This window comes from Macaca mulatta, chromosome 8 (assembly GCF_049350105.2).
Source record: "Macaca mulatta isolate MMU2019108-1 chromosome 8, T2T-MMU8v2.0, whole genome shotgun sequence".
In the NCBI taxonomy this organism is placed as follows: Eukaryota; Metazoa; Chordata; class Mammalia; order Primates; family Cercopithecidae; genus Macaca; species Macaca mulatta.
The window spans coordinates 122,955,004-122,982,488 of record NC_133413.1 but is presented as its reverse complement, the minus strand read 5'-3'; the positions used below and the strand labels follow the sequence as shown (position 1 = coordinate 122,982,488).

Sequence of the window (27,485 nt, the reverse complement as noted above, 5' to 3'; positions counted from 1 at the left end):
TATGAAAAAGCAGTATCATATGTTACAAAAATCAGGGATAAAAAACTCTACTGCCCAAGATTACTGTGTATCTGACTAATTGTTCTCCACTAACTGAACTGTCACTATAATGGCTTATTGTGCCTCAGATTTTTAGCTTTTAGATGCTTTTTATCCTTTTAGGTGCTTTTTTTTTTTTGCCAGCTGTTTGAGTTCACATAAAGTAACTGAGTTTTTCATATATATATATATATATATATATATATACACACACATATATATATATATATATATATCAGCATGCTCTGAGTTCTTTAGTTTTTCAAAGATTCACTTGATACACAATTGTCTATCTCATTCACAAGAACATGTAATCCTATTATGTCTTTTACACAACTGTTGGTATCCCTGAAGACACATGGAATCAATTAGCAAGGTTGCTGCAATAAATTGGAATTCCTTCTGAACACATAACAGGAGATAACACAGGAGATCCATGGCACCTGTTTTAGACAGTCTTGTTCTAATAACGTTTACTAAGTGAATGGCCCAAACATTCTCTTAAACGGACTTAAATCTCAGCATTCACTTTTTAAGTCATTTGTTTTTGGAGAAATTTTCATAATCATCTCTATACCACTATATCTGTTACAATACATTTAAATTCCATCCTGTACCTGAAAATATAAAACAAAATATCTCATATAAAAACTTAAATCTTTTTTATTAATCTTAATATTTTAGGTCATTCATCATTGATTTTAATAAGCTCTTACAAATTCTTATCTTTCCAATAGGAGGAATAGTTTTTAGATAAGCAAACATCATCAGTATGAAAGAATATTCAGTAATGAATTAACCACTTTTAAAATTAATCCAACTCAAAGATACTTTCTATTTAGCATTAGCATCTGTCACTGTACAATCTCATGTAATTGCTTAAAAAGCTGACAGTATAAAACAAATGCAATTTAAAACATTGGCAATGTAAAATAAACTCATTTAGAAAAATGAAAAATTTCATTAGGTTGATGAAAATGATGAGGCTGATGATGGTGATGATGGAGAACTATTTCAGTCACATAGGAAGCCACTGGCAAATGAGAATTCAAAAGAGATAGATCAATTAAAGAACATAGACAAGGATACTGACACAATAGGTGTTGGGTGCACAAAAAAAGTGATTTGAACATAAAAGGATAAAATGAATCTCTGAGAAAATAAAGGATGCCCCTGATTTTTTTTTTTAATATATTGATCATTTGTGACGGAAGTGCCACAAAACCAAACATAAGTAAAGAACATCATAGCTTGCTAAAACAGTACTGTTAACATGGAAAAAACATCAACACGATTCAAGAATCTGCTTGAGATCATAGACCCTGGAACTAGACTGAGTTCTATCTATATTTGCTTTCTCATCTGTAAACCGCATAATTACAGCATTCTTCTCAAAAGGTTGTTGTGGGGGCTGAGTTAACATAAATAAAATCTGCAGAATAGTGCCAGCTACATTTTAAGATCAAAACAGTGTTTAGTTTTGTTTTTGGTAAGAATTATTAAATCATTGTAATTTTATCCTGTTTTATTAGATATAAAATAAAATTTATGTGTCTTTATGTTTTTAGTTTCATCTTTCAAAAGAACTTAAATTACATTCTTTCCCCACTATTTACTATGAAATTCCATCTTTAAGTCCATTCTCTTCAATGTCTGCATCCAATGATAATTATTTTCAAATAACAGAAATCTTCACTTTGTTTTAAAAACGTATTCTATATTTTCCCATCTGATTCTAGTCAAAGTAATATTATGAATGTTTGTTGTAATATATTAGCTGTTGAGCATTCCTACTAAATTTTTAAATGTGTTTATGTGTTACAAAGATTTATTCATTTACCTGCAGAATGTCTCTTTAAGTTTCCCCTTCTACAAAGGTATATAGGTACAGCTTACAGACAAAACAATTCCCAAGAAACTTCTCAAGAAGTAGGATACTTGACAAAGTGTCTTTATTTGAAAGAATACTGATATACAGAAAAATTTCCTCTCAACTTCTTATACATACACACACACAAACACACAGATACACAAATACACACATGTGCATGCTCAGGGGCACATATCTGGTGTCCTTTCTAAAAGTTTGCATCTCTCTTTTTTGTTACCTTTTTGTGTATTTTAAATTAATTTAACTCCCTTAATTTTCATTCTTGTGTTCATTGAGAAATTTTATTCTAGCTGCACGACATACAGTCCTTTGAAATAGAGACTGTAGGTTTTAATTCAGTAGACATTTCACTCATCATATTTCACTTAACAAATTCATATGTTATAGTGTTAGGTGCTTTGGAGAGACTTCAAAACTCACTTTTCTAGTGTGCTGGGGAAGTGGGGCAAGGATCAAATTAGACAAGGGTACATGTTGCATTCATGATTCTTACTACCCTTGGCTGTGTCTAAGAGTTGGCCTTTTCAAGTGAAATAGAATAAGGAGTCAACAAATTCTCTGCTCATACTAGAATAAAAATGCTTACTAGGCAATTTTTTTTTTTTTTGCCTCCTCCAGTTTTCAATTTTGATAAAATTGTCTGGTGTACCATAAGCACTGATGGCTGTTGAATATAGTAGAAGACCTTGATTTGTTCTCAAGGAAATGAATATCAACTCAAATATTATTTGTTGACCTAAGATTAACTTATTTTTATTATCTTAGAATATTTACTTACAAAACTACATCCCTTCAAAAGATCCTTTTTGTTTATAATATTTCCTAGAAAAATACAGAAGTACAGAAGCAGCCTTGGAAACTTTTACAACTCACTTCATAGTTTTGAAAGGAATCCTATAAGGAATAACACATATCCCTTTAGGAATCTATATCAAACAATTTTATACAATTAGCAATTCATTTTCTTAGTGCTTAATAAGAGGGATTGCTGAACAATTAATTACTCATATTTAATTTACCACCAATTTATGCAAATACTGCTTATAATTAGAAATGTATTAGCACATACTTCAAATTCAAATGTGGAAAGTTGAGTCATGTTCCCTTGGGTACAGTACTAATTCTCAGATGCTACTGAGTACCCTTTTCTTCTCTAGTGATACAATGGATAAAATGATTTACTAGTATTGGAAAAGGTCTTAATACACACCTGCTATTACAAGGATGTAGCTTAAGCAAAGATAATGTGACTCCTCAATTCAAGAAAGGAGATAAGAGATTTATTCACCCTCTGTCTCTCTCACTGTTGATCACATGGCTCTATTTCTTTGTATTTCAGCATTATGTGGAGGAGATGTTAGAGGGCCTAGTGGAACAATCTTATCACCTGGTTACCCGGAATTTTATCCAAATTCTCTGAATTGTACATGGACTGTTGATGTAACCCATGGAAAAGGTAATTTGCCTCATGAAATAATAATTGGACTGTCTTCTGAATTTTCATTGAGTCTATTTTTATTTAATTTTCCTTTACATGTTCTTTTGCATGAGCAAAAACAGATCAATACTACAGTATGCTAAAACACATTTCAATTTAAATAATTGCAACAAAAATTATATTTACTCTTCTATAGTATTATAATGTGCTCATGTTTTTACAAGGCTGGTGCTATGAGAGATTTGTTTAGTTTTGATATAATAAACTAATGATATTTGAATTTTTTGTAACAAGAAAACGTCAAATAAGATGGCTGTAGTTTCTGACATAGTGTTAAGAAGTTGATTTCAGGAGTTCAAAGGGGAATATGAGATGCTCTGATATGCTGAGCCAATTTTAAAGCAACTAGTATATGTTTATACAAACTTGTTTACGAATGTTTCTGTTTTTGTTTATAATAATTATATTATTTAATTTATAGGCATTCTATAAATATCTGTGTCTCAGATTCTTTAGTACAGAGCTGCAGATATGTCTCACATAAATAGAGTAAAATTGCACTCTGCATAAGTAGATGTTAATAAATGTCCTTTTACAAATAAACAAATAAGTAAAAGGCTCTGTAGTATTAAATATGGTTCATTCACGAGATTCAACCAGACTCATAAAACTTTTACAACCTACTTCACTGTTTTGAAAGGAATTCTATAAAGAATGACATGCATCCCTTTAGGAATCTATAACAAACAATTTTACGTAATTAATAATTCATTTTCTTAGTGCTTAATAAGAAGGACTGCTAAACAATTAATTACTCATGTTTAATTTACCATCCATTTTTGCAAATATTGCTTATAATTAGAAATGTATAAGTAGGTACTTCAAATTTATCAAGGTACAGTGTAATTTATCAAGGCAACAACTTATCAATGGTAAAATGACCATTCCAATATATGAAAACAAAAAATATATTAAAGTTATTTACTTGAAGATCTCCATGGGCTGATCTTCTAAAGGAGCTACTTTATTCATTTTAAAACCTGATTTTGATAAGTACCCTTTATTTTAGCTCTGTTGCTTTATTACATTATTGAATTTTACTACTAAATTGTATTTATTGAAAATAAATAATTTTTTTAGAAAATCTAAAAAAAGAAAAAATCAAAATAAAATACTTTTAGCAATAAGGAGATGTTACAATTAAAACTAAAGCCTTATGTTTAATACATTTAAATGTATTGTGTTTTCACAAATAAAGTTTGCCTTTGATAAAATTACATACTATTTTATCAGGAAGTGAGAATTATGTCAGGACAATTTTAGTTAGATTTCTACAATGAATTAAATATTATTGAGAAAAAAGTGTTTTTAAAACGAGTATTCTGGTACTGAATAGCAGGAATGAAGTAGAAGACTTTGTAAACTATGATTTTTGTCATTCTTTATTAGTAGAAGACTCTTTGCTGGAAGCTAAACAAGTATCCTATTATTCCATTACAAAGTAGATTAATGGAGTTTAAAATAAGCTCCCTGATACTATAGAAGGGAATGGAGTGCTACATACTGCTTGCTATGTAAATAGAGGTTTAATTAACACTTAAAGTTTTGCATCTTCACAGGTTGCAAGTGTTAATTAAATCCGTATTTACATGGCAAGAGATGCAGATGTAGATGCCTTTGTTTTAAGAGCCAGCTGAGTTTGTTTGAAGTACAACTCTTCCAAAGTGTAGCCAAAGTTTCTTGAAGGAAAATCTCAAAGGTGGGAGAAATATTCAAGGTAATATAGTCTAACCTCTTTCTCAGAAAACTAGTTTCTCTGTATAGTGTTTCAGAAACAGGATGAACTGACCTGTTATGGATATTTCTGTTGATAAGGACTGTACTCCTTGGGAAAACTTGCTCATTTTTTACATATTTAGTTGTTTAAAAATTATTCTGCAGCCGTTATCCCTGTTCTGCTCTCTGGAGCTACACCAAAAAAGCAGCCTAATCTGTGCTCCAACCAAAAGCTCCTCAAACACACCAACTCACAGTTCTGAGACTACCATGTTTTTCATGTCCTCTATCCCTAGATCTTTATTCTAAGTATTTTCTACCCAGACTAAACACTCCTAGTTCCTTTAATTCATCATAAGATAATATTTTCATGTTCATCACCACTCTAATCAACTTTCTCTGGATACGTTCCAGCTTATCTCTTTAAAATGTGGTTTTCTAAAACTGAACACATCATGGCACAGTGTAACACTAAAATTATTTTCATTAAAGAAGAAAGTATTTGTGTTAATTAACTTTTTTGCTACCATGTTATACTACTAATTGATAAGAAGTTTGTAGTAATGTAAATCATCTTTTTAGATTACTGGGACTTAAAATACAGATAAATTAAATTCCTAAAATTCTATAATTATACAATTGCTTTTTTTTCTATCTTCAGTGCAAACTTTTATATTTATCCCTGTTACATTTTATCATATCGATTTTGATTCAGACTTCCTATGAGATCATTTTGAAGTGATTTACATTTCACTTACATTCACATTATATAGTCAGAATATTCTTATGTAAGTATGATCATTAGTACTTTAAGAATCTTTTTTTTTTTTTTTTTTTTTTTTTTTTTAAGACGGAGTCTCACTCTGTCGCCCGGGCCGGATCTTACGTCATTCTCCTGCCTCAGCCTCCCGAGTAGCTGGGACTATAGGCGCCCGCCACCTAGCCCGGCTAGTTTTTTGTATTTTTTAGTAGAGACGGGGTTTCACTGTGTTAGCCAGGATGGTCTCGATCTCCTGGCCTCGTGATCCGCCCGTCTCGGCCTCCCAAAGTGCTGGGATTACAGGCTTGAGCCACCGCGCCCGGCCGAGTTTATAAGAATCTTAACAAGTATAGATCTAAATATCTAAGTATTTAAGAAATAATAAAATTTAAATGTGCCATCTGTAATCTCTTCACCATTAAACATGAAGTCAAAGTGTTTGAACACATACAATTGTTCAATAGTTTCAAAGTCAGTTAACTACAGTGTCATTCAGCCTACATTGCTCCTTACTTGCAGGGACATCATGAGAGATTTTCCTTAAACACATTCTATAAATCAAGATGCTAATTATAAATAGTTACAGGAAACCTGGAGAAAAAAAGTGTACTCAGAAAAAAACCCTTAGAGTCTTAGAAGTTAGGCTGTCCTTAAATAAAGCACAGTCCACACCTATTACTTTACATATTAGGAAAAAAATAAGTCAAATGGCATCCTTTAGGTGATAGCTGGTGGCATGACTGTAACTGAAACCTAGATATTAAAGCTATTTTGACTTTAAGTACAAGCCTTTAATATACATATATCTGTACCATAAATTACCTTTATTGGGCATCCTGAATTAGCATTCTTACGAGAAGTAATTACGATATTGAAACCACTGACTTTTTCTCCCTGCCTTGTTAGAATTGTGTGTCTTTGCCTGTTTAATCCCCTTCTTTCCAAAATGTCTATCATAGTCTGCACCATCACAAACTTCTTGCTTTTGGAAGTCATTGCCTTTTTTGCTTTAGGAGGTCATTGCTTTGGGTTTTTTTGTTGGTTTGTTTTTATTTTTGTGTTTTTCCTGAGATGGGTTCTCATCCTGTCACCCAGGCTGTTCCTGGCTCACTGCATCCTCAATCTTCCTGGGCTCAGGTGATCCTCCCACCTCAGCCTCCTGAGTAGGTGGGACTACAGGTGCATGCCACCACACTTAGTTAAGTTTTGTAGTTTTTTGTAGAGATGGGATTCTGCCGTGTTGCCCAAGCTGATCTCAAACTCCTGGATTCAAGCAATCCACCCACCTAGGCCTCCCAAAGTACTGGGATTGCAAGTGTGAGCCTCCAGACCTGGATGGTCATTACGTTTGAAGGTCATTTTTATACACCTCTACGGACCCCTTTGACAAATTAGTTACCTCCATTTCTATGCTCCTATATTGACTTATATTAACCAGTTTGGCAGAATGATTAAAATTTTGGTTCATGTACCTTTTTCCTCAGATAGGCCATGAGTTACTTACATTCTTCTAAATATTTATATTGTATAATGACTAGAATATAGTAGTTTCTCAGGATCATTTTCTTATTTGGATTAATTGACCTTCGGCACAACTTCGAAGGTCTTAAGTTGTTTTGCAGTAGTGAAAGAAAGCAGATATTACCATTTAATCCATGACTTGAACAGCAGCTTCATTTTATAAAGTGGCTTGCCAGGGCTAAATAACAGGAAAAACATTAGCTCTTATTTTGGGAAATTGATCAATAGCAATAACACTTTCTGAATACTTCCTCTGTGCCAGTCACTATGCGAAGTCATTTTCATGTTACCTTATAACTGCAAAACAACTCTATTAGAGCCCTATTTTACAGATAGAGAAAGTAGGGCTCAGAAAGGTAAATAATACTTAATAGTGGCTTTGTTGGCACCAATAATTAATTCATGAAATTCTAAAATAATTCATTTTATGTATTTCAGAACAAGCACATTTTTTTTCTTAAAAAATGTAAATAATATAGCATATATGATGATTTATTTCTCTTTTTTCAATCTACTCTCCTATTGTCCAACTATTTTTTTCTTAGCTTTATAGGAGAAATAAGACTTACTTATCTGAACTTTCTACCCTTACATTATTTTGCAGGAACTAATCTGGACAGTGAACATCTTCTGTTTATTATGTCAATACCCCATTTTCCTTCCATCTGTCTAGTATCAATACTGATTTTATACTATAGAACATTTGAAAAACTGACTTAATTTTTGGACTCCCTCCAAAAGGGGTTTTGTATTCTTGCCCATTATAGAGAGGAGAAAACAAACAAACAAACAAACAAAAACAAACAAAAAACAACTTACATTTTGAAAAATAATTTGAAAATAGTACCTTATATATTTCAAATCTTTCTCAAATATGAAATCTCTGGTTCATTATGCAGTAATAACCTTGTCGTGGTAATGTTTGTGTTTTCAGTCTGTTTGTTTTGGTCTCATTTTCTATCCTCTTTTTTTTTTTTTTTTTTTTAAACAATGGAGACTCTTAAGAATTCCCAACATTTGAAACTAAAATGTAAATGAATAAATATGTTACTTGTCATACTCTCAGATTTTGGACTTTTCTTAGCAAATACTTGGGTAATTTTTTAGGTCAGGTACAAAAATAAAGCCCTTCAAGGGAAGGGTCCCTGTGGTAGCCATTTTTTTTATTTCAGATGGCTCCTTACGCAGTATGTTGTGTGTATTTGAGTGTGTGTATCTGTGTGAAGTCATTAGTCTTTTACACGTGTTCTTGACACTGTAATTAAATACTAACATGATACCACAAGGACACTGTAATTAAATACTAACATGATACCACAAGGAGTCCACTACATACTCACTAGAAAGGAGCAAATTTAAAAGCCCCAGATTTTCAAGTATTGGAGAAGATATGGAGCAACCATATTGTCTATGGAGATGTAAATTGGCATGGCCACTTTGTAAAACAGTATTTGTTAAAGCAACACATATATTATTACCCCCATTATTCAGTAATTCCACTCCTAGATACGTACACAACAGAAAAAAGCACATACATTCACAAAAGATATACTCACATGTTCATGGCAGCACTGTCTACATTTGTGATAAAATGCAAACAACTTAAGTGACCATCAGCAGTTGAACAGGTAAATAGATGTGGTATATTCACAAGGTGGAATGCTATACTATACATCACCAAAAATGAACCACCCCCAACTACACACAATGATATTGAGAAATCTCACAAACCTAATGTTGAGTAAAATAAGTCAGATCCAAAAGAATATATATGATTCCATTCCATAAACTACAAAATATATATACAAAGCAGCAAAATTAGTTTGTGCTTTAGAAGTTGAGTGAGTGGTTACCTCTGTAAAGCTGAAATGACAGAAAAGTTTTATTAAAAAGGCTCTGGGTGTTTGTATTATTGTGACTATTGATTTGGATACTATTTGCAAAAATATTTGGTTTATGGAAACTCATTTAGCTGAACACTTATATATACATGTTTTGCATATTATATGCACAGGTTGAAATTTGTGACAGATAAATGGAGAATAATTACATTCATTTAACAAATAGCATTCCCTATGCCTGTTTTATATTTATCTTCTAAAATAAACAGCATATTTGGAAGTTAAGTTCTATAATATTAAGCATTGCTTTTATGTTGGTTGAAGGGATTGGAGAAGAAAATGGAGGCATGTACAGTATTTACCAGGAAGTTGCACCTCTATTGTAAACAAAATATATGTATTTCTTTTGAAATTTTCAGAAAACCAGGTAATTTTTTTTCAGGCATTGGTTTTTTAATTTTATTTTCAAGCAGTTTCCAAGACATGACTCATTATATCTCTTTTAATGAATCTGAAGGAAAAACACACATAAAAAGAATAATATGATATATATTTGGAATATTTTATAGTAATGCCTCTCATTTTCAGAAAATTTAATTAGAAGGAAAGCCCTGGCTAATAGGTAGTTTGACAGTAACTCTCTGTGTTTTACTAATCTACCTGTAAATTCAGTGTTCCTATTTTTCTTAATAGGTGTGCAGTTCAACTTCCACACTTTTCATTTGGAAGACCATCATGACTACTTACTGATCACAGAGAATGGCAGTTTTACCCAACCACTGGCACGCCTGACTGGTTCAGATCTTCCTCCAACAATCAATGCTGGTCTCTATGGAAATTTCAGGGCTCAATTGCGTTTCATTTCAGATTTTTCAATATCATATGAAGGATTTAACATTACATTCTCTGGTGAGAAAATAAACAAAAAACAAAAGGGCTCATTCAATAACTTTTAAAAAAATCAATTTTTTCAAGATATGAGCATAACTAATGATGAAACAGAGAGTGAAAAATAGCAGAATAGAAGAAAAAGTTTTAAAAAAAGAAAGCAAAGTAATATCTGTCAAGTTTAAGGAAAGATTGGAATAGATTGAAGATTATCTCTAGTAATAAATAAGGGAAAAAGCAAAAATTAATTAATTTGCTGTAAATCTACTGGAAGTACAATAATTACATTTCTTTAATTTACAAAAATTCTGCAAAATTCTAACAGAGGTCAAAACTAGCTAAAATGCCTAGTAAATGCAAAATGAAAATTAAAATATATATTTTAAAACTTCACTTAGACTCAAAAATGAAATGAGAATTAATCCAGTTATTTCCTTGTTTTATGTGCCTAGGAAAAGACATAGAAGGCATAACCAACAGGCTAGTATTAAGATAAACCTAATTTATTATTCTGGAATTAGATAATCTGTAATCAAATTAGCATAGTTACTCCTTTCTTCTAGTATAATCTTATTTATAGACAATAGTATTACTTGGATTACAGGGAGAAAAAAAGTATGAGACCAAAGAGAATAAAATGTATTCCCACCACTTAGAGCTCTACTTTCAATTTGAATGAACACAACTAGCTATTTCTTAATACAGACACAAATTAATAAGTAAATGTTATGACAACTTGCTAATATTAAAATGATACAAGCACTAACCTTGTTCTTAAACAACTATTTTAGTATTTGGATGAAAATATTGGGATGCTAAAATCATAAAAGTATTTTATCATGAGTAGTAAATGAACATAACCTAGAATGTTAGAAAAAAAATCCAAGTTATTTTTTTAAAGCATAAAATATTAGCTAATCAACATGAAGCAATGCCTCTTGTTCTTTATTGCAATTACACAGTAACTGCTCTGGGAATATTTTTAGATAAGCTACTTCTTCTTAGGACTGTATATAAATTATAATGTTTAATCAACTCTACTGTTTCATACCCTGAAGACTGTTTAGTTGTTCATTTTCATAATGCTCATTTATTGCCTGGGGAAAAGTTCCTATAAAAATCCATAATATAATAATTTTCAATGTGTGGTCACTTCAGTCTCACATAAACCCTTGCATCTCAAGTCATGTGTTTTTCAGAATATGCATTAGCTGAACTTCTTGTATACAAGAAGCAGAAGGGCCTTTATCATTTAAATGTAAAATATTAAGCAAAATGCATTTCAAAAGTGCAAATGATTTCATTTCAAATGTTATTTTGTGTTTGAAAATATGCAGTTCTTATACCATTATAAGTCAAAAATATATGAAATAAAAATGTTTCTAATGCAGAAAAAACAATAAGATAAAAAGCTATATTTTATTATTCAGAAGGTGATATTTTCTCATCTATATTGAATACCGCACATACAAATATTTATCAAGTTATTAGCTATTTTACAAAAGAAGAAACATATGTGTGCCATTTGTATGTTCTGATAGCTATTCATATAGTCACTTCTAAATATATGACTAGGTTCTAAAAACAATAGGAATACACCCTTAAAAGTAACCACTATCATTTTCTTTGTCCTTTCCTCCCCTGCGGGGAAATTTTCTCTCTAATTTACAGAATATAACCTTGAACCTTGTGAAGATCCTGGCATTCCTCAATATGGTAGTCGAATTGGGTTCAACTTTGGGGTTGGTGACACTCTGACCTTCTCATGCTCATCGGGTTATCGACTGGAAGGAACATCAGAGATCATCTGTCTTGGTGGTGGCCGACGAGTGTGGAGTGCACCTCTGCCAAGGTGTGTGGGTACGTGGTCAGCTGCTTTCATTTGCTTGTATGTGTAGTCACTGTCCATGGAGTTGCATGGTTACACCCTTCGTTTTTTATAATCTGTTGAATTTCTTCATTTATTTCACATTAGTTATTTCAATTTTTTTTCTATTTGGCAATCTGGTGTAACTGAATTAACTTCTCTACTGCTCCATTCAAGAAACCATGCTTCTAAATTTGTTTTCAGATAGGGATAATAAATGAATTAGATAGGTAGGTAGATAGATAGATAGATAGAAATATGATAGATACATAGATATATGGAGATAGATAGATGATATAGATAGGCAGGTAGGTAGGTAGGTAGATAGATGAAGGATAGAAATAGAATCATATTTTGAGAGCTCACAGAAAATGGAATTCTTGTATTCTATTGATAGTATATTCTGACTAAGGTTTTTACAATATTTTATAACTTAAAATTAACATGCATAAAAGATGATTACAAGAGAAAGTGTCAAATGAAGAATAGGTAATTAATTTAAGGGCTGTCAATGAATTTATTGGCTCACTATTTGATAGATAAGAGAGCTATTCATTCATGTTGTGCAATAAAAAATAACTATAATTAAAGTATTGGAAGTGTGAAGTCATCATCTCAATCTTTGGAAGTAAATATTTTGACTGATAAAAAGAAAACAATGTTCAGTAGAAAAAATAAAGGGCTTTTCATTAAGACTTAAATCATTCCCTATTTAAATTAGAAAATATTAAGGCAAGAACTTCTCGCTGTTTAGTGATTATCAGTACATCTTATGATAGAATGAGATTCAAATGGCCATTTTATAATTATTTTATAAAGTTATTGAAAATTATCACAAGCACTTAATTTGATTATAAATCTAATTATGAGTCACAAATCTGTGTAAGTTATAATATGCTATAAAATCAGGAAAATTGGTAGAGATTTGAAATGTGGTTTAAGCCCCTGCTCTTTACTGTGGATACAAAATGCCCCACAGATTGAAATGAGAATGAAGAAGTGATATCCTTTTTGCCTCATTCAATTTATTGTCCCATATATAGAATGTGGGAATTCCTGTGGAACCACAAATTAAGCCAAAAAATATGACCATCCAAGTTAATATGGGTCTGAAGTCTTTGATTGTAATGAGATTGTTTTCAAGACACATAACAGATGAAATTTCTTTTTAAAATCACAGATTTTTATAGAAATGGCACAAGCAACCATAGAGGCTTGAAGTTGGGAGGTGATAAGTAATCATACTCTCAGGGCATCTTTTCCAGGAGCTATACAGGATGCATTTTATTTATTTTTTTAAGGACATTTTGTTTTTACTATTGCTACTACTGCTACTGCCACCTTTGAAATTCCTGCACTTTACTTCATTATGCCCATTTTCATTTTCATGACTATTTTCAAAGGTAATTAATGAAACCTTTGGAATAGTCCAAGTTAGGACTACAGAGTGCCTGACCATTTGATATTTGGTCAATTCACTTTTCTAAACTTCATTTTTCTCATCAGTCAAATGGTTACAACTCTAGCACCTAACTCATTGTTGTGAATTAGTTATGAGGATTTAAAGAAATTAATGATGTAAATCAGACACCTGGCACAATCCCCGGAATATAGGAAGCATTCAGAATTTAGATTTTATTTTAACTAATTGTTTTGAGTATAATCTGCTGTCTCTCCAGCCTGTCAACTTAGTTTATAAAATCAATTATAGTAGGAAATAATTCCATTTTATAAAACACTAACATTATGAGGACCTGCTAAGCTCTTTTATGTAAAGTCATTGCATTTAATCCTTACTAAAATCCTGATTTTATTATCTCTTCCACTTTTCATTAGAAGAAGTCTGAGCCTTAGAGATGCTAAATAACTTGCCCAAGATCATTAAGATTGTAAGAGGTAGCACTATGATTTTTGTAGTGATCTGTTTCATTCCAAAGCCCAATTTTTTCTTCACTAGTATCTAAGGAAACGTGATTCTAGAAAGAATATATCATACGGAATTAACATTTTCTCTCAGAGTAACCGAATACATGCCAGGCTGTTATATAGGTTAAAAAAAAAAAAGTGCTTACTTGTACATTTTAAAAATTTAGTTTATATTTATGATATATTTTAATAAATGGATTTATGAAAACCTGGCATTGCAAAAATCTAACATTGAGTTAATTTTGTTTTATTAAGGTGTTTCTTTGAGATGGGTTTATTCGTTGCCTAAATCTTTAATGGGAAGGATGAAAGAAAATTACCCTGTGGACAAATTTAGAAAGCAAAGTTATTATCATGGGAATTCCCCCCACTCATTTTCAGATTAGCTGTGCTTGCTTTTAAGCTTATTAAAATTTACAATTAATTCAATTGACCTTAATAAATTCCACTGTAGGCATACATTTAAGTCACAAGATGGGTAGAAATATTCCTTTAAAAATAAATATTTTTTAAATGTTACTTCTCCAATTTTTTTGAACTTTTTTCTTTACTGCTTTGCTTATGCTTCAGATCAAATTTGTTCCTTCTTGAATTTCTAATTCTAAACACACATATGTATATATTTCTAATTTTGTTTTTCCCCCCAAATTTTAGTCTTTATTCACATAAAATGTATGTTATTTGTAACCATTCATCTGAGCAGATGTCCAGTTTTAGGAATGCTAGTTTATTTGGACAGCTTTTATTTCTTCTTAACCTCTTTGTACTTGTTACTTCATATATCCTAACACCAATTCTTTATTTCATACTTGTTTTAAAAAATCATTATTTAGTCTTCAGCATTGCCAACTGCACAGAAAGCATAGATTAACAATAGCCAAATTATTAAGTAAGTTGTATTCCAAAAGTTTGCTTCTGTTTCAGTTATTTGGAATCTAAACATTCTTTTCCTGGCACAAGGGTACAAATGATGGATACACTCCCAGAACAAACCCCAGATGAGGTTTTAAATTTTATATAAAGTATGAAACTAATATTAACATTTACTTAAATGATTTGTGTATATATACATTATATAAGGCATCTGACATCAGACAGTAAGGGAACTGATAAAGCTAGTTTTGGAAACTTACTTTACATTTTATTTTTATAAATTTTGATTCAATATTTAGTGTACAGGTTGATTGGTATCTCCATTTCTTGTAGTAGAATTGGGCAAAATTTATCTTATTTTGGATGTTGAATGAGGAATAAACAATATTTTTCTTTAAACAATTTCCTACATAAGCTCTGCATTTATGTTTAAAGTTTTAACGAAATATTAAAATGTAATAATACCATAATGTGGCCATTTATGTCTATGAAAAATTCTGTCATGTAATATCTCATTCCAAAACCCCCAAATGTTGTGAAAGTAAGTTTAATACAACTATCTTATCAATAAAGATATGATATCTATAAAAATACTCAAGGTTGAACACAAACCCAAGGGCAGATTCATGATTATCACAATGTTCTGAGTCCAAGTCCTGTGTACGGTCCACAGTAGCACACCATTGTCTTTGACTGGAGACTCTGATAAAGTTGGGAGGAAATCTGGCCTGCATTATAGTTGACACTTGGCTTCAGAGAACTTCGTATGCTTGTCCTCTATTTAACTAGAGGAAAACCTCTTCAACCATGGCCCATTTATCTGATGTTGTTTAAATGCAGAGAAATTTGTAGAAGCAGGAGAAGAATCTTGACAGAAATCAAGAGTATAACAGGAAAAGTTTTATTATGCTATTAGTAGCTAAGTACTCGATACACAAAATCTCGTTTACTAGTTAGTAATCAAGATGAAAGTTTTACTTTCTGAAACAGATATTTATGTATCTCTAATTATACTTCACTTTTTGGGAAAAACTTTAAAAACAGGAAAAATGATATTTTAGTTAAGATGTTTTGTATTTGAATGATTTTCCTGGAGAGCCATGTTTCTCAGGAATGAATATCTGATCACCTTTTTAAGTGGCAACCAAATACCCAACAGAAAATAAATAAATAAATAAAATAAAAATAAATTAAAAAATTAAAAAGTACCAGTAAGTTGATAAGTTGATTAAAATAAAAAACACTTTCCTTTTTTGTTTAAGAGATAAGTACATGATTTCTTTTTCTAAAGTTTGCATTACAAAAACACTGTCATTTACTTTGCTATCTTTTTAAATCAGGAAAATCTTGCATGTCTTCACTCAGCATCCAAATATACCAGGAACCAAGCCAGGCCATGTTGCAAATAAACAAGGAGCTAATGAAAGAACATGTTGTGTTGGAAAGTAGATTAGCAAGTTAAATATTAGTAATGATTTGTCTTTAGGCAGGAGTCCACATATTTTAAGAAGCCTACACATTTTGAAGTGATTTCAAAGACATTAATTCATTCATCCTCATAATCCCTCATTTAACACATCTTCTGTTTCTAATTTCATGTGTCATTGATTTTTTTATCTGACTTTGGACAAGTAACAACATCTTGCCTTAATCATGAGTCAAATGAGAAAAATGATAACTCTATATTACACATCTACTTATTATTCTCACTTTTCTGACTTTTCAGATGATATATGATGATAGTTATTTATTTCTTAGTTTAAAAATAAATGTCAACAAGAGAGGAAACTGGGTGTGCAGCATATATGCGAACTGTCTGGACTATGATTGTAACTTCTCTGTGAACCTAAAACTATTCCAAAATGAAAATGTATTAAAAATTCAAAATATGAAAGAATAAAGCGCATTTGAAGAGGCAATTTCTCTTGAAAGAAATTCTACTTATTTTATCTTAACCTCCAAGCTCTCTATACTAAAATTATATCTATCAGATGCTCACACATGTATATCAAGTATGACTGATCTATCCAAGTTAGTCAGCATTGCAGATATATGGTCCAGTAGAAAGCAAATTAGAAATTAAGAGACTTAGATTGATCTTAGATTCTACCATTAATTAGTTGATTGATTTAAGCAAATGCCTTAATTTTCTGTATTTTTATTTTCTGGAAAGGATGATGCCAGTATGAGTTCTATTTAACCTATATATATATATATGTATGTGTATATATATATATATGTATGTGTGTATATATATATATAAAAGAAAAGTGTTCTAGTGAGTAATATAAAGAAATATGTATTTACTTCTTTCTTGTATGATTAGGACTGAATGTATTGATTTCATTGTTTAACAATATAAAAGCATCTAGAATATTAACTTATATTTGCTCAATGCTATCTAGATTTTTAAAAGAATTTCTTGCTCAAAACCTTATGAAGTAAGCAGAGGAGGTGTTATTCCTTTTTAGCAGTTGAGAAAATGCATGCTCGGAAATGTTACAATTAATAAGTAAAAGAAATGTACCAGAGGCAAAGTTTTGTAATTCTTAGATGAGTGTTGTGGCATTTCAAGCAACATTGCTTTATTACCTTATTTATTGATACACCATTTGCAAGTTAGAAGACCATCATTTTTTATACAATAGACCAGGGGTGGACAAACTTTTTCTGTAAAGTGCTCCACAGTAAATATTTAGGGCTTTGCAGTCCACATGGTTTCAGTTACAATTACTGAACTCTGCTATTGTATGAAAAAAACAATAGACAATAGACAATACATGAATGAATTGATGTGGCTGTGTTCCAATAAAACTTTATTTACAAAAACAAAAATCTGGATATGGCCCTGGAGCCATAGTTTGCTGGCCCTTGCAACAGACTTATCAAGCTTAATCAACTTAAACATGCCTTTTGCATTGGGGCATTTCTTAGTCATTGATCCTTTAGGGAAAGAAGAAAGGATACTTTATCCATTCTCTAATTTTTCATCCTGGACTCCATTTATTAAACTCGTAATGTATATATTACTAAGAGGAAATATTTCTCTTTTTTTTTTAAAGAATTTTTTTTTAAAGAATATTTGGAGTGTGTGTGTGTGTGTGTGAGTGTGCGTGCGCGAACACTGATGTAGCTTTTTGGTAACATAATTCTCAACCATCTCCAAATCTATCCATATACTCAAATGTCTTCTAAGTACACTGGACCTCTCCATATGGATGTCCTCCCACAAGCACATTGACTTTACACTGCCAAGACAAAACTCATTATCTCCTCAGCCAAATCAGCCTTTCTTTCTGCACTCTTTATTTCAGTTATGGCAACACTCTCATTCAATCATCCAAGCTAGAAATTGCATTATCTTTCACTCCTACTTCCCTCTCTTTTTATCCATATCAGAGCAGTCATTATGACTTACCACCTAAAAATATTGCTCAAATTTACCACCATTTTCGTTCTCACTGCCTTTGTCCTTGCCCAGCTCTCATTGGTCCTCAAAAAGGTTAACACAGTAGCATAAGAATAATAATGCGTGGTAGCCATTGTGTTAAACCCTGTATAAATATTTCACTTCACATATCCTTTATACAAATCATTTAAGAAGATATTGTCATTCCATTTTATAATACGACTGGATGATTAATTATATAACTTGATAAAAAGCTTAAAACCTACTCTTTCTGACTTTCATGTCCAAATTTTAGCAGTTATGTGCATAATCTCATTGTGTTACCTCTTTTTTCCTAGCTGGAATTCCTGTTTCTGGCTTTCCCTCATCTAATTTATCTTCAATATTGAAACTAGTTATATTAGATTTTTATTGATTAGTAATAGATTAACACAAATTTAGAGACTTTATACAACACATTTACTTTCTCATGGTTTCTGTGGGTTGAGAGTCTGGACATGATTTAGACCCTCTTCTCAGGGTCCACAAACTACAATTAATGTGTTAACCAGGGCTGAGTTCTCACCTGAGGTTCAGGGTCCTCTCCAAGGTCACATGGTTATATTGGAAGCAATCAGTTCCTTGTAGTTGTGGAACTGAAAGCTTCAATTCTTTGCTCAATTCCGTCCACAGTTCCTTACCATGTAGTCTTCTGGAATACAGCTGCTTACTTCATCAAGCCAGCAAGAAAAGTCTCTCTGGTGAATCTGCTAGGAAGGTGAAGATGAAGTTTTTTTTTTTTTTTTTTTTTTTCCTTGGGGGACGGAGTCTCACTCTGTCACCCAGGCTGAAGTGCAGTGGCGTGATCTCGGCTCACTGCAAGTTCCGTCTCCTGGATTCACGCCATTCTCCTGCCTCAGCCTCCCTAGTAGCTGGGACTACAGGACTCCCGCCACGGCACCCTGTTAATTTTTTGTATTTTTAGTGGAGACGGGGTTTCACCGTGTTAGCCAGGATGGCCTCCATCTCCTGACCTCGTGATCCGCCCGCCTCGGCCTCCCAAAGTGCTGGGATTACAGGAGTGAGCCACCACGCCCGGCGGGAAGATGAAGTTTTATAGAAGGTAACAGGGAGTGATGAAGGGAAAGCCATAGATCCTGCGTATACTCAGGAAAGGAGATTGGCTTAAGGCATAATTGCTTAAAAAAAAAAAAAGAAAGAAAAAGAAACAGGTATCATGGGATTCAACTTAAAGTCTGTCCACCATATCAGTTATCCTTTGGAAGAACAGATCGTCTGTCTATTTCCTGTGTAAACCACTAAGTAATTTGATATTGCCCACTGGATAAAGTCACTTTTTTTGTTTGTTTGTTTGTTTGTTTGAGACAGAGTCTCCCTCTGTCGCCCAGTACCCAGCCTGGAGTACAGTGGCACGATCTCCGCTCACTGCAAGCTCCGCCCCCCGGGTTCACACCATTCTCCTACCTCAGCCTCCCGTGTATCTGGGACTACAGGCGCCCGCCACCACTCCCGGCTAATATATATATATATATATATTTTTTGTATTTTTAGTAGAGACGGGGTTTCACCGTGTTAGCCAGGATGGTCTCGATATCCTGACCTCGTGATCCGCCCGTCTCAGCCTCCCAAAGTGCTGGGATTACAGGCGTGAGCCATGCGCCCGGCCAAAGTCACAATTTCTTACCTCCTCTCATGAGTTAGCTTTAGTGTCTTCTACTTACATTTCTCTACATGGCTATGTGCATCCTAGAATACAGCCACAAAATGTTACATGCCATTGAAAATGTGCCAACCATTTTCTGAACTTTATGATTTTAAGGCTATATTGAAGTCTAGTGCATGCAAATGACCAAACTCTCACTTGTGTTTACATAAGCAAATGATTTTTTTAATCTGTAAGAATATGGGTTTCAAAGTACAGTAAGACCAGTCTGAGCAAAATAATGAGACGCCTTCTCTATAAAAAAAATGTAAAGAGCTTCTGCACAGCAAAAGAAACTACCATCAGAGTGAACAGGCAACCTACAGAATGGGAGAAAATTTTTGCAATCTACTCATCTGACAAAGGGCTAATATCCAGAACCTACAAAGAACTCAAACGAATTTACAAGAAAAAAACAACCCCATCAAAAAGTGGGCAAAGGATATGAACAGACATTTCTCAAAAGAAGACATTCATACAGCCAACAGACACATGAAAAAATGCTCATCATCACTGGCCATTAGAGAAATGCAAATCAAAACCACAATGAGATACCATCTCACACCAGTTAGAATGGCGATCATTAAAAAGTCAGGAAACAACAGGTGCTGGAGAGGATATGGAGAAATAGGAACACTTTTACACTGTTGGTGGGATTGTAAACTAGTTCAACCATTATGGAAAACAGTATGGCGATTCCTCAAGGATCTAGAACTAGATGTACCATATGACCCAGCCATCCCATTACTGGGTATATACCCAAAGGATTATAAATCATGCTGCTATAAAGACACATGCACACGTATACTTATTGCGGCACTATTCACAATAGCAAAGACTTGGAATCAACCCAAATGTCCGTCAGTGACAGACTGGATTAAGAAAATGTGGCACATATACACCATGGAATACTATGCAGCCATAAAAAAGGATGAGTTTGTGTCCTTTGTAGGGACATGGATGCAGCTGGAAACCATCATTCTTAGCAAACTATCACAAGAACAGAAAACCAAACACCGCATGTTCTCACTCATAGGTGGGAACTGAACAATGAGATCTCTTGGACTCGGGAAGGGGAACATCACACACCGGGGCCTATCATGGGGAGGGGAGAGGGGGGGAGGGATTGCATTGGGAGTTATACCTGATGTAAATGACGAGTTGATGGGTGCTGACGAGTTGATGGGTGCAGCACAGCAACATGGCACAAGTATACATATGTAACAAACCTGCATGTTATGCACATGTACCCTAGAACTTAAAGTATAATAATAATAAAAAATAAATTTTTTAAAAAATGTAAAAATTAGTTAGGCATGGTGGTGTGTGACGGCAGTCTCAGCCACTGGGGAGGCTGAGGTAGGAGATTGCTTGAACCCAGGAGTTCAAGAGGGCAGTGAGCTACAATGGTGCCACCACCACACTCCAACCTGGGCAACAGCGCAAGATGCTGTCTCTAAAAAAAATAATAATAATAAAATCACAGTGAGAAAACACAGAAATCATTGTTTGGTTGCTGAAGCAGCCTTTGCTTTTTAATCTGTTGAGCTCCATTCCCATTACCCTACCTGCCATCGTTCAAGACAGTATTATCTATCATTATCTACCTTATTATTGTAATAGTTTAAACAGCACTCTAATCTTCATTCTTGTGCCTTTTTCCTTAAACCAAACTATGGAGTCAGAAAGAACCTCCTGTGATACAAATTTGATTATGTCACTCTCTTACTTAAAATCCTCCATCGTTCTCCATTGCCCTTAAGATAAATTCTGAATGTTACTCTCTCACCCCCAATCTCCACTCCATAATTTGGCCTAATCCCTTCATCCTTTAAACTCACCTCTTTTACTCATTCTGATAAGCCCTCCTTGACCTCCCAAGAGTATGTTAGATGTCCTTCCTACGAGTTGCATGAGCCTTTCCATATTTTCCCTTTCTAGATTTCATCATGCTATATTGAATTGCCTTTTTATCTACAACAGTGTTTAGCATATAGAAAGCTTTCAGTAAATTTGTTGACTTGATAAAGAAATGAATGTGTAATATAGGCAAAATTCCTTTACTTCCACATTTTCAACTTCATTTACATGAACAAAGCTGTGCTCCAGAAGAAAATAGAGTGAATTCTGCCTAACACCAATAAAGGACTATAATTGCCATTTCAACCTCAGCTGTCACACTGTTCTTTAGTCTATAATGCATTTGCTGTGGAGTTATTTACACACAATTTCTCAAGTCTAATAAGTAAACCAACCAACCAACCAACAAGTAATTAAGATGCCTGAAAAGACTACTAAGAAGAGGCTTATAATTATGATTGATAGAAACAGAAAGATAAATTTATACAAATTGAATATGGTGAGAAAATGATGAATTCTGTACCTGTATATGGAATAATTCTTTCCCTAATATGCGGTAAAATTCAGAGCTTAACAGGGAAAATAGCTGATTCAAAAACTTTTTCAATGAGTTTAAAAAGTAAGGTAAAAAAGGTGCATGATAGAAATAGTATCCACAAGAATACAAGGGACCAATACACATTTCCTATTTAATGAAATTAGATTGTGGACTGCAAACTTCAATTCTTACTCACTTGGGGTTTGCAGACAAACAGATTTACAGACAGCCTTTTAGAATGCAGCCAATTCATTAGTATATAAGTTTCTGAATTTATTTTATTATACTGTAGCTGGCACATGAATAAGGGCGATTTTACCTGATAGCTGTAAGTCCTTCGAAGGTGGAGCCTGGATCTTAGTTATCTTTATACTTTCTGTGTGTCTGCCATAAACTTTGGCATATAACAGGTGCTCATTCTGAACAGAAGACTATATGAAGTAAATTCACCATGTGATCATCAAGAACCAACTTAACAGAGTAGACCCTGACCTATCTATATGGTGATTCATCCATAGGGAGGATTTCATTAATTCTCATGTTATTAGAATCTCAAATTTCTTAGGATAAAAATTTTTGAATTTTATGAGGACTTAAAATAGGAGACTCCTAAAAATACCTCATTTTCTATATACGTCCTCATGCTCTGACTGTAAATCTTGTTGCAAGCCAAAATTTGACTGCTAATTGGAAAGTTCGAAGATAGGTTTGGGGATTACAGAGAGGACACAGACTTCTTAAAAGAGAGTTTGAGTTACAGAAGAGAGGCAAAGAGTGGAGTGTTGTGTGGACTCTCTGTTGCAGAGGGTCATGTGCTAGAAGCAATTGCAAGAGTGAGACTCTCACACCAGAAAAAATTACAAAAGTGCCAGAATAACTTGCTCTTTGTATAAACTCTGGGTAACCTCTTCCTAGTTTTGGAATTTGCCCAAGTTCAGAAATCCCTAGAGCATACCTTTACTTTGGCTATGTCTAAGAAATTTAACCTACACATATTGGAAAATATGCTGGAAAAAAAGAAAAACTATAATAGGGCTCAAAGTAATGCTTTAAAGCAAAAGTAAATGTTATAATACTAAGCTAGAACATATGATATTCATCAACTTTGCCGTCAGACAATTTTGACTTTTAGCTTAATATGTCTTTACTTAATTAGTTTACTGGTCCCTAGTATATATTAATGCCAGATAAGGAATATTTTACCTGAGGTAATAATAAAAGCTAATATTTGCTATGTGTTTATTATATGCTAAGTTTGGTCTTATGAGCTATGAATAAGGGCCCTGAGACACAGGGAGGTTAAGCAGTTTTTCCTAGGAAAATATATTAACAGTATTTTTATTCAAAGCAAGTTAGATTGGGAGCAACTTTTTGCTATAAGTCGTAAAGAATTAAAACATTAAATAAGTCAGTGTAGTTCGATATTCTGTCTATATCGCCAAACTGGTTCTTGCTTACAACAGTGGCATCTGTGGTTCTCAGGAAATACTATCATCTGGCAGTGTAGATAACTGGAGAAGATAATTAAATGCTATTGCTACTTGTAACTGAATTAGATCTTGATGTCATATCTCAGGAGAGGGTAGGATTTAATTGAAGTTGGAATAGACTGACAGTACCTAAAATTATTTTGAAACTGGGAAGAAAGGTAATTGTCACATTAGGTAAATAGATTTTAAAATTTGTTCTAATTCCATTTTTAAAAATAAAATCCATGTGTCTTTTTGTTCTGTATATGTGGGTATATAGATTATTTTTACTTTTAGCCTTATAATATTAAAAATAATAGCAGAAAATATATATGCCATTATTACAGAGGCTGATTTCTAATAAAGATTTTATTGTTTGTCATCTGCTTAATGCACTTAGCTAAGATAGATTCAAATATACCTAGGACTTTGAAAACAGACAAAAGGACATTGGAACAAACTAGGACTATAAATTAGTAACAGTGCATTATACTAAGGAACCAATTGGCCTTCAGTTTGGTGGCACCAACAGGGGTGGACTTAAGGTTGAATACGAGAGGGTAGGACTGCCATTATTCTGCCTAGTAAATGCGTTCAGTCCCCAATGAAAATATTATGGGTATGAGATAAAATGAATTTCATTTTTTCACTATCATTTCAGTTTTTTTTTTTTTTTTTTTTTTTTTTTTTTCTATTTTGTCTTTACCTCAAGCTTACCCTTCTCAAATCCAGCTCCTTCACTGTAGGATAAAGCAGCTGAAGTCATTCTTTGTTTATTATACCAAGATAGTTGCCATGGAAATAATATGTTATAAAATACGTATCGTAAATTAAATCCAGAGTCAAGAAGGAACATATGGGTCGGGTAGAGATTGTGTGCTTATTTAAATAAACAATATCCTTGGTAATCATAAAAAATGTCAAGGTAAATTACAGAGAAAACATAGAGAAAAATGAACTTAGAACTTTAGGAAATTCTTCGCAGAATTTAAATATTGCACTTCAAGCAGATGCTTTTTTAAAGGAGTTAGGGGATTATTAACCTCCCCCAAACTACTTTTCTGGCTATGAACCGTTTTTCTACATCTCTGCGTTGTACCCAAGTACTCTCTTTGTAGCTCTCTTTGAATCCCAGGTCAGTTATTGGTATGCTCAATGTGTAAGTAACATTTCTCTTCATGTGTTTTAATCAGTCGTCAAAGGGTGTGTTTCAAAAGGTGATGGATAGCTTTTATTTCGTGCATTTTACTCTTTCTTTTTGAATTTGCACTAGTTGATGTTTTATTATATCTGGCTACCAAATGCTGCAGGCATAAAACATTAACCTTTTCCTATCGTATAAAATTAGAATCTCAATTGAATCTGACCACTATTTTCTAAAAGAAATTCTGAGCCTTTTTTGTCCTGAAAAACGTTTGATTTTCATTTTTCCGGACATTGTTTTGTTTTTCTGATAATGTAAAATGATTTCTCACTTGTTCAATCATGATATTTGAGATGACTTGATGTAATGTGCTTGTGTAAAATACTGAAATAAGGCTTGCCCTGTATCTATAAAAGGATAAGTAAGTTTTACCAGTTTTCAATTTGGAAAATTTCTAATTAAACTCCACTGACTAGGGTCTAATCTGGGCATGCCACCGTATCCCAAATTTCCTGTGATCTTGGAAAAAAATATGAACATGTCATTACAGATTTGTTTCTCAAGTAAATTTTCAAGGATATCATCATTAACTTTATCACGTTTTCTTTTCTTTTTTTCCTCTGGAATCCCCTCCCCTGAAACATACTCATTTGATTGCATTGTATTTATTGATCTCACAATGCCTTTCTCATAAAATCAAAAATAAACAAATAAATATACAAATAAATACCTAAAAAGAAACAAGCAGGAATAAAGATTACATGCAAATTGCTTAGACTTAATGAGCATACCATTGATGAGTTTGACTTGTCAAAACCAAATGCCCTAGATATGGAAATCATATCCCATATCTTTAAAGAATTTTCAGGCTTTTAGTAGTCTGCCAAAAGCTATAAGGGAGAAAGAAGTGAAGTAACATTATTGAGTGTTCAGCATGTACATGGTGGTACCTTGCCTAGTACTTTTGTTCATTTACATAAAGGTATCTCACCTGGTAGTTTATGTATTTCTCTCACTTACTTGCAATAATCTTAGTAGGTAGGCACTAATCTTTCTAGTTTCCATATTGGAAAAGCAGTGATCAGAGAGATGAAGTGATTCATGATAAGTGTCACAGTTAGAAGTAAAGAATAGATTTGTCTGTCTTCCAGATCTCATGGCTAAGGTTCTTTACTTCATACTTTGTTTTTTTTGAATTGTCCAGAATTGTAATAATGACCTGAAGTCAAGCAGCATGAACATTTTGAACAGCATACACATTTCAGTGGACATTATATAGTTTTATTTTCTTCAGGAGGAAAAAACAAGACTAAAATAGACTAAAAATAAAGTTCTAAATTTGCCAAAGAAATTTTTCTTGAATCTGTTTACTTAATTTCAGGGTATCTATTTCTATAAATATTTAAGTCATTACCAAATTTGGAAAGCTTTTAAGAAACCTTTCTTTCTAGTTATAAGCATTGTACATAAAATGTAAATAAAAATAAAAGACTAAATTTTAGTGAATATCATAATATATTATTACAACATTAAAATTATTATTTTCTTTGTATATGGGTGACAATGTAGCATTAACAATTTTCAGGAAACTTTTAATATCTATTACGTACACTTTTTAAAGGAATATGTCCCTTCCTCTCCCATGAATAAGTGTTGTTCAGATTAACAGATCAGGATTCTCTCATTAAGCTCTCTTAACATCTAGATTTGGGATACTCCAAACTCAGCCTTTTGAAATTTAGCCTTCATTCATTTATTCACTTATCTATTCATTAATTTATCAAACTGAGTTTAAGTAACAACTAAACTGTCATGCTGCACTAGCTGATAGTGATACAGGAAAGATGAACTAGACATTAGCAATTTTTTAAGACACATAATGTATTTGATATATTTATCTGTCCCATTATTCAATAAAACTTAAATCAATATAATTCAAAAAATATTTAAGGAGCACTGACTTGAGTAGCAAAGATAAAAATGAATAAAATTTTATCATCGAAGAACTTCTATATTTTAAGGGAAAATAAATGTCTAGGACTAATTATGACACTATGATATGAGAATTAGGAATAAAACCCACAATGTAGCAAAGAAGGATTTTTTTTTTTCTGGGATAGGGAACAGCTTCTCAAAAATGACGTATTTGTGAAAATGTGCTTGATTCTGCCCAATAGAAAAGATGAGAAAGTCTCCCTAAGCAAAGCAAATAACGTTAGTAAAACAAGTCAAACTGATGTGTCTATAAATCTGTTTCAGGCTTAAGTGGCTTTTTTGCAGCTCTTTTTCGAATCCCAAGTTCAATTATAGGTATAGTCAATGTGGAGCAAACACTTCCTTCTTTTTTGCTTTTTAATCAATCCTTGAAGGACACATTTTCTACAATGAAGAATAGGTCTTATTTCATGTATTTTTCTCTGTTGTTCAGAAGTCTGAGTATATGTTTTATTAGATTGATATAGTAATAAACAGCAGCCCTGTAATAGTCCATATGGACTCAGAGAGAAAAACTCCCTAGGTTCAAATCTTGTTCATGACTTAGA

At 32.7% G+C, this 27,485-nt stretch overlaps 1 protein-coding gene across 1 annotated transcript in view; it reads left to right on the top strand.

Annotated features, from left to right (window-relative positions):
- Positions 1-27,485, top strand: part of CSMD3 (CUB and Sushi multiple domains 3) — a 1,224,761-nt gene that overhangs the window by 800,949 nt on the left and 396,327 nt on the right. Inside the window, exons 20-22 of the mRNA XM_015145899.3 lie at positions 3,270-3,386; positions 9,960-10,175; positions 11,826-12,014. Of these exons, the coding sequence (XP_015001385.2) occupies positions 3,270-3,386; positions 9,960-10,175; positions 11,826-12,014 (522 nt within the window). The remainder of the gene's footprint in view (positions 1-3,269; positions 3,387-9,959; positions 10,176-11,825; positions 12,015-27,485) is intronic.